Source organism: Zerene cesonia, unplaced genomic scaffold (assembly GCF_012273895.1).
Source record: "Zerene cesonia ecotype Mississippi unplaced genomic scaffold, Zerene_cesonia_1.1 Zces_u001, whole genome shotgun sequence".
NCBI classification, from domain to species: Eukaryota; Metazoa; Arthropoda; class Insecta; order Lepidoptera; family Pieridae; genus Zerene; species Zerene cesonia.
The window spans coordinates 2,480,168-2,490,282 of NW_024045131.1; the positions used below are offsets into that span (position 1 = coordinate 2,480,168).

The 10,115-nt window shown below is 37.4% G+C and overlaps 1 protein-coding gene across 6 annotated transcripts in view; it reads right to left on the bottom strand.

Moving 5' to 3' along the window:
• The window catches only part of LOC119838123 (neurofibromin), a 56,957-nt gene that overhangs the window by 6,453 nt on the left and 40,389 nt on the right, over nucleotides 1-10,115 (bottom strand). For 5 of the 6 annotated variants that reach the window (XM_038363953.1, XM_038363950.1, XM_038363949.1 and 2 more), the window contains 13 exons: nucleotides 9,762-9,944; nucleotides 9,338-9,417; nucleotides 8,462-8,595; nucleotides 7,673-7,813; nucleotides 6,671-6,750; nucleotides 6,319-6,494; nucleotides 5,601-5,713; nucleotides 4,550-4,646; nucleotides 3,890-3,960; nucleotides 2,897-2,971; nucleotides 1,815-1,895; nucleotides 1,268-1,363; nucleotides 564-687 (listed from right to left, as the gene is read on the bottom strand). In XM_038363953.1, the coding sequence (XP_038219881.1) occupies nucleotides 564-687; nucleotides 1,268-1,363; nucleotides 1,815-1,895; nucleotides 2,897-2,971; nucleotides 3,890-3,960; nucleotides 4,550-4,646; nucleotides 5,601-5,713; nucleotides 6,319-6,494; nucleotides 6,671-6,750; nucleotides 7,673-7,813; nucleotides 8,462-8,595; nucleotides 9,338-9,417; nucleotides 9,762-9,944 (1,451 nt within the window). The remainder of the gene's footprint in view (nucleotides 1-563; nucleotides 688-1,267; nucleotides 1,364-1,814; nucleotides 1,896-2,896; nucleotides 2,972-3,889; nucleotides 3,961-4,549; nucleotides 4,647-5,600; nucleotides 5,714-6,318; nucleotides 6,495-6,670; nucleotides 6,751-7,672; nucleotides 7,814-8,461; nucleotides 8,596-9,337; nucleotides 9,418-9,761; nucleotides 9,945-10,115) is intronic. The other variant, XM_038363952.1, reaches the window with a different exon arrangement.

The window sequence follows — 10,115 nt, forward strand, 5'->3', positions numbered from 1 at the left end:
GAGAAAAACGGGTGTGAGTTACATACATACATACATACAAACATACAAGTGAAGCTAATAAAAGCGTGTTAAAAAAGCAGTGCATCGTCAGACACAATCCAACATTTTCTTACATTGGGTGATGATGATGATGATACATGAGAAATTTTGAAAGTACAGTTCACGGGGCGGAATTACATTTTTGATCAAATTTTTCTATATTATCCGAAAGATTCCAAAGCATTCTTAGTTGAAGTGCCCTTCCTAAATCCATATTGCGATAGAGATAGTGTTTTGTACTTTTCAAGCAAAATTCACGGGTCCAAATCTCTCGTTAAAAACCAATTTCAATGCTGTAAAACTAAAAATTCAAGGGAAATTACACTTTTTTTTTAAGTGGAGAAATGTTCATGCATACCCACAGTCTTCGGGGAAAGACCGCGGGTTATGTCGGACTCCTACTGCCTATATGCCATAGGCAGTAGACCTACCGACTAAACACCACTGTGTTCCGTCTCACCACGTTAGCCGAGGTCGTGGGAACTCTTTGAGAAATCGTCCACGACAAGTGTAATGACACTTACCCGAGGTGTATTTCACCAAAGTGGCCAGAACCGTGAGCACTAGCGCCTGCGTGGTGAAATCGGACAGCACGGCCGGGTCGAGCAGGCTGTTGCAGTCGGTTCCGTTCTTTTCCGACGATGATTGCTGGAAGATTGTGGTATTTAGAGATTAAAAACTTTTTAACGGATTTTAAATGCGATTTATTCATTATATTATTAACCCGACGTTTCGAACACTTTGCAGCGAGCGTGCTCACGGGGAGACTGTACGTACACGCTCGCTGTAAAGTGTTCGAAACGTCGGGTTAATAATATAATGAAATGAATAAACCGCATTTAAAATCCGTTAAAAAGTTGTTAATTTCTAAATGTATAATACTCGCGTAAAATCAAACACAAGAAAATACTAGATTGTTTATTATTTATTTTATTTTGTTATTTGTTAATTCTACTGTGTTTTTCGTGTTTCGTTTAAATGTTTTTTCTTTCTTCCTTTCAAGATCAATTTAAAGGTTATTCCATACTGATATCATTAATGCGGAAGGAATTCATTCCGTCGGTCTGTCTTTATCCTAAACCACAGAGCTGAGGATGAATTTTGGTAAGGAGATAAATAGAAACCTGTGTGTGGAGATATAGGAGATTTTTTAAATTTGGTTTTTATTACATAAGCCTGACAAAACGAAACAAATAAATGAAAATATATTAAAAATATATGTACGAACCTTATCATCAGCTGGGAAGCTGTCACCAGATTTGGTTGACGCCGGTCGTTCAGTCTCATCGATGCTGCCTTGAGAGTCACGCCCGTCTTCGTCCACCTATTGGATTGAATGAACATCATCATTATCTGTATATCAAAATAAACTAAGCACTTTTACTAGGAGACAAGACAATGACAAGGTATATAAGTATATTTTTCTGGATATATCCTATAACATTATCTATGGTCTTATTAGTAACGATGACACTGTACCAATGATAGTAAAAATTGCAATAGTTAATATTGATGTATTTTTCATACCAATTATTTATATTAAAATTCCATTCCCCAAACACACATATGCACGAACGCACTCACACATTTGCGCACACACACACACACACGCATACATACCACACATCGCGTCATCAGTTGAGAAATGAAGCAAACAATGACCACTACAGTTATTTACCAACATCCCTCCCCCACTCCCTACATAGATACACGTACACATGTACCCCCCCCTCACACACAGACACAACACACACACACACACACCCAATACTCACATCGGTGGTATCGTCAGTATGCTCCCTGGCAGCGTCGCCAGTGGACCCGTGCTGAACGCTATGCGCTCTGCCTTCGCTGTCCTACATTTATATAAAAATGAAGCACATTATACATACATAATATATTATTGGATAGTGTGTTTGTTCATTAATTTATATGTGTTTAATATTACAGTGATATAACCTGTATCAAGTATCATTGTATTTATATATCTATTAGAGTAATTCTCGTAGGTAGAGTTAGTAGAAATGGGTTGGTCTCTTTCATTTGTTTTATAAAATATAGAGATAGCGATATATCCTTATGATTTACATTAAATCGCGAAAGGAATTAATAGGATCTTAACAGATACAAAATTTTCTTACTTACAATTATTGAACGTTGAAATCCGACCTTTCAAATTGTTATTTTACATTTTCTTAATAAGAAAAAATATACAGGGCACAGGAGTTTATAAAGCTTAGGTTGTTTCTTAGGGGGGCTATAGGTTATAAAGCGTGTGTCCGGGTCAGAATATAGATTAAAAAAGGTAGACAAGCGGGACAATGCTATCTGTGACTTTAAATATTTGCTTTTTTATATGTTAATCTAATGTTTAAATATCTGGTGTTGGGGCAAGGGGACCTAGGTGCTAAATGCAAAAACCTAGTTTGGTAAAATTTTCAATGTGCACTATTTATTCATAACACCTTCAAATGTCTTTCAAGATCGGTACAGCCGTTTTCGAGTAATCAAGAGTCGATTAAAAAAGAGAAATACAAAAAAAAGTAATGATGAATTTAGAATCTTTTTAAATTCGGTTTTAATTGTGTTGTATTGAACAATTCTAATAGCCAATTTTTATAATAATTATATAACTTTTTACCTTGCATTTAAAAAACAAAAACCACCCTCTATAATACTCGAAAATTAACCTTTACAGTCTGATAAATGTCAATTTTAATATCTAATGTAAACTATTATAACACTCAATCGAATTGTCCCTACATTCATAATTTACATTAAAAATAACATTTTTAACAGCTTCTCGGTAAATTTCTAACAATGAAACATCTAATAAGTCAGTAAAAGCGAAACAAACACGTGGTGGTTTGATGGATTCCTTAGCGGTGGGCACAGAGAAGGAGCGTTGAGTTTTGAATCGCATTCTAGCAGCCTACAGCATGCAGTGACATTTAACAGTTATCGTTATAACGGATATCGGTATCGATAACGGTGATGAATAACGGTATTTGAATAATAGGAATACCGATGTCAGACGTAAATATCGTTATCAAATAACGGTATCAACGTGATGCAACGTTGTAGAACAACGTTATAACGAATAACCGTTACAATGATAATTATTAAGATTAGCAACGTAAATGATACAAACGATACAGTTAATCCGAGTTGCATGAAAAGATAATGTATTGAAGAATGATTAAATATAAAGTTTAAGAAGTAGTTTTTATGGCAAATGAATTTTTTCATTATTAAATTAAAATTATGAGAATCGGTATTTTAACCATTTTTTAATGATTAATTTTTGAAGTGAAACTTCTTTAGAATCGTTGTGATTTCAAACCTGATGCAACGGAAAAAACGACAGGTAAGAGACACAAATACAAAAATGTGTAGAATGAAGCCGGCAAAGAATGAGACAGAAATATACGTACTATACTACGATTTACTGAAGTTTCATTTCTATCGTGTGTGAATCGCACACACACCTATTTTGTTATTTTTTCTTTTATTCCATTTGCCATAAATAAAAGAAAGACCATCACAATGCAACCACATTCTACTGTTATGCAGCGCTCCAACAATACAATAAAATATCATAACGAATTCAAAACAACATATCGTTTAATATAAGTTCATTTATTTGTCCGTATGTCCGTCATTTACTTCGAAATTAGAATATATGTAATGACATACAAATATATTTGATAGTCACAAATAAAACAATAATAGAAGAATTATCAAGCACAATTATTCAAATATACGAGCAACGAAATCACTTCATGACATATCCAATCTTTGTCCACACGTTACGAAATAACGTTATTTTTATAACGACAAATAACGATACCTGATGCGATATGTTGGATGGGTGCGGACTTTGACCGCCGTTACTTGCTTGTGGTATTGTTGGCGATTTACCTGTTAAGGAGATCAATATAGACATACATAAATGAAAATAGGTAAGTCATCAGAAACCTACATGAATCAGTCAGTCAGTTTTCTTTATTACATACTAGCTGCGCTAGTCACGGTTTCCTTTCGGTTTCACCCGCGTAAGTCCGTATCCCGTAGGAATATCGGGATAAAAAGTTGCCTAAATGTTATTCCAGTTGTCCAGCTGTCTACGTACCAAATTTCATTGCAATCGGTTCAGTGGTTTTTGTGTGAAAGAGCAACACATACACACACACACATCCTTACAAACTTTCGCATTTATAATATTAGTAGGATAGGATAGGATAGTAGAATAGGAAGTAGGATAGGATGTGAATGTTTATTACTTGTTTGTTGAAACTACCGAACGGACTTTAACGAAAGTTGGTATACAGACAGGGTATGGGCCGACTTGGCTGATAGGATACTTTTCATCCCGATTAAATGCTCCCTTGGGATAAAACAGGAATTTTGATATCCGGGCGGAGCCGGGACGAGCGTCTAGTATTATATATATCAAAACCCTCGTAACGTCGCTCAATGGACAACATTAATTTATCAGGTAATCTCTCACCACCGTGTGCAACAGTTTGTTCCAGCATATCCCACGACTTCTGCCTTCTGTTTTGACACGCAGTTGACGTCACGCGCCCTTGTATTAACATTGTCGACTGTAATATGAAGATATTAATATTAAACTATGAAATTTATCTACACTAATATTATAAAGAAGAACAATTTGTATTTTTGTTTGTTTGTTTGTTTGTTTGTTTGTTTGTAATGGATAAACTCAAAAACTAATGGACCGATTTCAAAACTTCTTTCACCATTAGAAAGCTGCAACTTCACTGAGTGACATAGGCTATATATGTACCACGGGCGAAGCCGGGGCGAACAGCTAGTTTCGAATAATTATAATTAGTGTTTGAGTTTTAAGCAAACAAAATATTGTACATTATGATAATGAATAAATTGCGTTTTATATCTTAATATAAGTATATTCACGTAATGCTCATAAAGAAAATGCAAAATTTAAATAAATACATCTATATCAATTTATCTTTGATAGGCACAAGATTTTCAGATAAATTTCAAGAAATGGCAAGAACTCGAGGAAGAGTCGCCACACTCACTAAGCGCGACAGACAAGAAGAAAAAAAATTGGAACTTACAAAAGAAATGTTTATTTTTTACCTTTTAAATTTGCGTAAAAGTGAAGTCCCGTGGGGTATGGGGCAGATGATATACATCTGTTTCACTGATGGATTTTCTCTATGGGCAAGTAAGTTCTGTGTCCTGCCAGACCGGGGACTTTCTTTTTGTGCCTCCCCACCGGGAGTCGAACCCAGGACCCCTCGGTTCTACCCTCCCCCGTTAACCACTGTAAGTACGTGAAGTCCCGTGTCCCCTAGTGGGGTATGGGGCAGATGATGTACATCTGTTTCGCTGATCGATTTTCTTTATGGACAAGTAGGTGATCAGCCTTCTGTGTCCTGCCAGACCGAGACATTTTTTTTTTGCGTCCCCACCGGGAATCGAACCCAGGACCCCTCGGTTCTACCCTCCCCCGTTAGCCACTGTACCATCTATGTAATATTTAAGTTTCTATCTATAGACAACCGTACCTGCAAATGGTCAGCAGCGGGACAGTAGTGGTCGCAATTGTCGGGCAGCCATTTAGGCAGCGAATGTTTCACGGGACACCTGGATCTCACTTCCTCGCTCACACACACAAGAGCTGGAATTTGAAATTATATTTCACCAATACTAATACAAATAATAATCAATACAATTTGTATTGGATGATGAACAAGTTTTTAACTAATTTATAATTTGTATATACAATAAATTATTTCCTACAAAACAGGTCATCGACGTCCCTGGAGGGGGAGGGGAGGTACTATTCCAGACTCTAATGAAATAAAATGATCACAAAAAGAAGCACGTCAATCGTTCGAAAAGCCAAGGTGTTACCAAGTACAAAACCGAGAAAAATATAATCGATTTGAGAACATCCTTCGTTTTTACCGCTAGTTAAACTACCACAAACCCACCAGCCAGTACCTCAGCGGTATTCTGAGAGACCCAAAATGCTCCTTCGTTTCTACCGCTAGTCAAACTACCACAAACCTACCGGCCAGTAACTCAGCGGTATTCTGAGAGACCCAAAATGTTCTTTCGTTTTTACCGCTAGTCAAACTACTACAAACCCACCAGCCAGTACCTCAGCGGTATTCTGAAATGCCCAAAATGCTCTTTCGTTTTTACCGCTAGTCATACTACAACAAACCCACCAACCAGTAACTCAGCGGTATTCTGAGAGACCCAAAATGTCTCACCCACCTGTCAAATACGCCACGGTATGCTTGGTGACCCGGAACTTGTCGCGGTCCGGCTTAGCGGCCAGCGCCAGCAGCGCGGTGAGCACGCGCGCCGTGCGCGAGCCCGTGCCGGCCAGCGGGTGCCGGTAGCCTTTCACCAGGTGGCCCACCAGCGCGAAGTGGAAGTTCGACCGGAAACTAGAAATGTAGCAAAATTTTAGTCATAGCAATACCGGATCGGCATATTTTTGTCGTCTGGACATTTAACGAAATAAGAGTAATATTTAAAGGTTAGTGTAATAGACTTAGAAAGTTTAAAAGGAATCTCGTTTAAGTAACAGAAAATAATGAGTAAAAAGTTGAAATACGCTTACCTCAGTCCAACCGCGTGGTCCAACTGTTTGAAGTGCCACTCCAAAGGTTCTCTAGTCTCCATCATTACTTGTTCCAGCGTCTGGAATATTTGATTTTCATCATTATCATCATCACGACCATTAACATTATCACCATCACCAAATCTATATGTTCGAACAAATCTGGACTTAATTGCTGTGTCATGTTGCAGTGTTTTATTGAATACTAGCTGCGCCCCGCGGTTTCACCCGCTTAAGTCCGTATCCCGTAGGAATATCGGGATAAAAAGTTGCCTATATGTTATTCCAGTTGTCCAGCTGTCTACGTACCAAATTTCATTGCAATCCGTTCGGAAGTTTTTGCCTGAAAGAGCAACAAACACACACACATCCTTACAAACTTTCGCATTTATAATATTAGTAGGAAGTAGGAAGTAGGATATGAGATAGAGTGATACAAGACAAGGTTTATATATATAATGACATATTGTAAATACCCTAAATTACATACTTAAAAACTGTATGACATACTTTTCGTCATATTACCATTCATGTCATTCTTATTATTTATTTCTTATCATGGAGGGTATATAAAAGGAGGTTCTCAATTCGAATGCTGCTTTGGGTTTGTTTTCTTAGTTCTTTCGACAATATAAATGGATTTTGATGATGCCGTTTTTAATTAATACCCGGCCGTGTAGTCCTTTATAAAATAGCTCTAGTTCTCACAATTTAAAAATGGTTTAGTTTTTTGTTCCATCATTTGTTATCTTCTTTAACTACACCTACTAAAGACCATTATTTCCGAACGAAATTGCTTAATTTAAATAAATTATATAAATATCATACTTGTCTATTGATTTAAAACAAATAATTGCTATTTCTCATTTACTATGTAAAAAGATCATTCATGTAGTTGCTTTTTGTGAGATACATAAATATCTTAAAACTAAACTCAATATTTACTACCTTAAGTCAAACCATGTCTCTTGCCCTTTGGATGCTATGTCTTTCAGATCGTACCTTGGTCTCAAAATGCCCCTGCGAGTCCAGGGTGTGCAGGTTCTGCTCGAGCAGGGCCAGCCCCGCCGCGTAGAGCGTGGGCTCGTCCAGCTGCAGCACGGACACCGATACCCAGAACAGCGCTTTGTGGATCGGTGATTCCTGGGGAATATATTATTACTGTTAACGTACAGTATCCTTTTTTAAAGTGAACTTCTTATTTTCCTTTCGTAGCAGTTTGTCTGGTGGAGATTGTTGTAAAGCAATAAGGCCGCCTTTTGTTTAGATCTTTAAAACTACACGATTTTGATGTGGTTTTTTTAAATAGGTAGAGTGATTCAAGAGGAAGTTTTATACATACTCATATTATAAAGCTGAAGAGTTTGTTTGTTTATTTGAACACACTAATCTCAGGAACTACTGGTCCTATTTGAAAAATCCTTTCAATGTTAGATATCCCATTTATTGAGGAAAGCTATAGGCTATGTCTGTACGGGCGAAGCCGGGGCGGACTGCTAGTGTATAATATACTCTATTAAACTACTATGAGTTTAACGAGTGCGAAGACGCGGGCATAAGCTAGTGTATGATGCCGGAGGCCCGTTTCCTTTTCTCCACCCTTCCCAATTCACTCCTTATTTCCAGACGCCAATCCTTTCATTATCTCTTTCCCCTTAAAAGTAGGCAGCGCATCGCAGGAATACTAACTCTGCTGCGTCCACGGGCGGTGGCTTACCATCAGGCGAACCACCAGCTCAGTTGCCCGCTATGACATAAAAAAAAATAAAAAATAATAATAAAACAACTCACCGAATCCAAAAGCGGCTGCAGCCGGGTCAAGCACATTATTATAGCTTCTAGCAGCGCCATATCGTTGAAGGATTCCAACGCCTTCACCAATATACGTAATAGCTGTTTCATATCATCATCCGTTACGTGTTTACCTGTAACGATAATTCATTTTCTACCGTCTTCAGAGAAAGGAAGAGTTAGTCAATTCGGCATTTTGGGTTCATCATCATCATCATCACCAACATGATCATCATCATCATCATCATCAACATCATCATCATTACCATCATCATCATCAGCCAATAAGTTCCCACTTGTGGGGCACAGGCCTCCTATGAGCGTTCAGGCCATAATCCAGCACGCTGGCCAAGTGCGGGTTGGCAAATGTCGTCGAAATTTTAATTCTCACGATGATTTGGGTTCGTCCCCTCGTAACCTCCGAATATGTAAACCAACCGAGTTTGATAAAAACCACTGTTACAGAAACTTTCCCTGCAACTTATACTGATGTGGGGATGATATTGGCATTATAACTTATCTTATACATAAATTTCTCGTGTCACAATGTTAGTTACCTTACTCCTCCGAAACGGATGGACCGATTCAAATGAAATTTTGTGTGCATATCGGGGTAGGTCTGAGAATCGGCCAACATCTATATTTCATACCTCTAAATGATAAGAGTGAGACAGAACAGCGAACAACAAAAGATACACCTACGTTTCTTTTACATTTAAATACTGGGTCCTATTCCCATTCCATCCCATTTAAATTTGGTCAAGTTCTGACAATTTGAAGGTTGTACGGATTCTTCTAAAAAATAGTTATTTTCTTCTTTTTATCGTTATAAAAGATATATAGCTGATAGTATACATAATATAATTAATAACTCACTGATACAGCCAAAGACGATGAGCGCTCGCGGTTGTAAGGCTGGATTGAAGCAAATTGCAAAACTCCTAGCTAGTGATGTCCTGAAAAGAGTTCTAATTTGTAACTCTTTCTCTTCTATTTATTGGAAGAAAAACTTCAATAATTTAATTTTTTTTAGCAAAAACCGCAACAAATTAAATCGTACAAATAGCGGCCTTATAGCTGAAAACCAACACCGCCAGGCAACCTTCAACGCAACGGTACCAAATAATTAATTGAATAGATGCGAACCATTCAACTGGAAAATTCTTTGAATTCTTTGATAGTCATTTTAATTACCAAAAAGTGATAAAGACATTTTCTTTATAGTGCCTATTTTTTCACAATAAACTATAATTAAATTTATTTCATCTTCGCGTATACTGTAAAAAAAATGTCTCCATACCAAGTTTTCAACCAATCACAGTCCGGTATATCGCGCATACACGCCTCCATAATTTCCAGCAGCGCATCGGTGATGGTCTCCAGGGACTGAAGTGGTAACCTCTCCCGATCGGTCACCGAGGTGGTAACCACTGGGCCCATGATGCACGACGATTGGCTGCATCCGTACGAGTGTTCTGAATACCTAGGAAGAAAATTTTTTTTTAGAAAAAGTTCCACAAATCTTCGATAGTTTTGATTTTTGGGGATATGATAAATCATTGTTATTAAAACCCAAAAAGAAAACGATTGATCTTATATATTTACTTATTTTAATTTCAATCACACTAATATCATACTAGCTGTGACCCGCGGT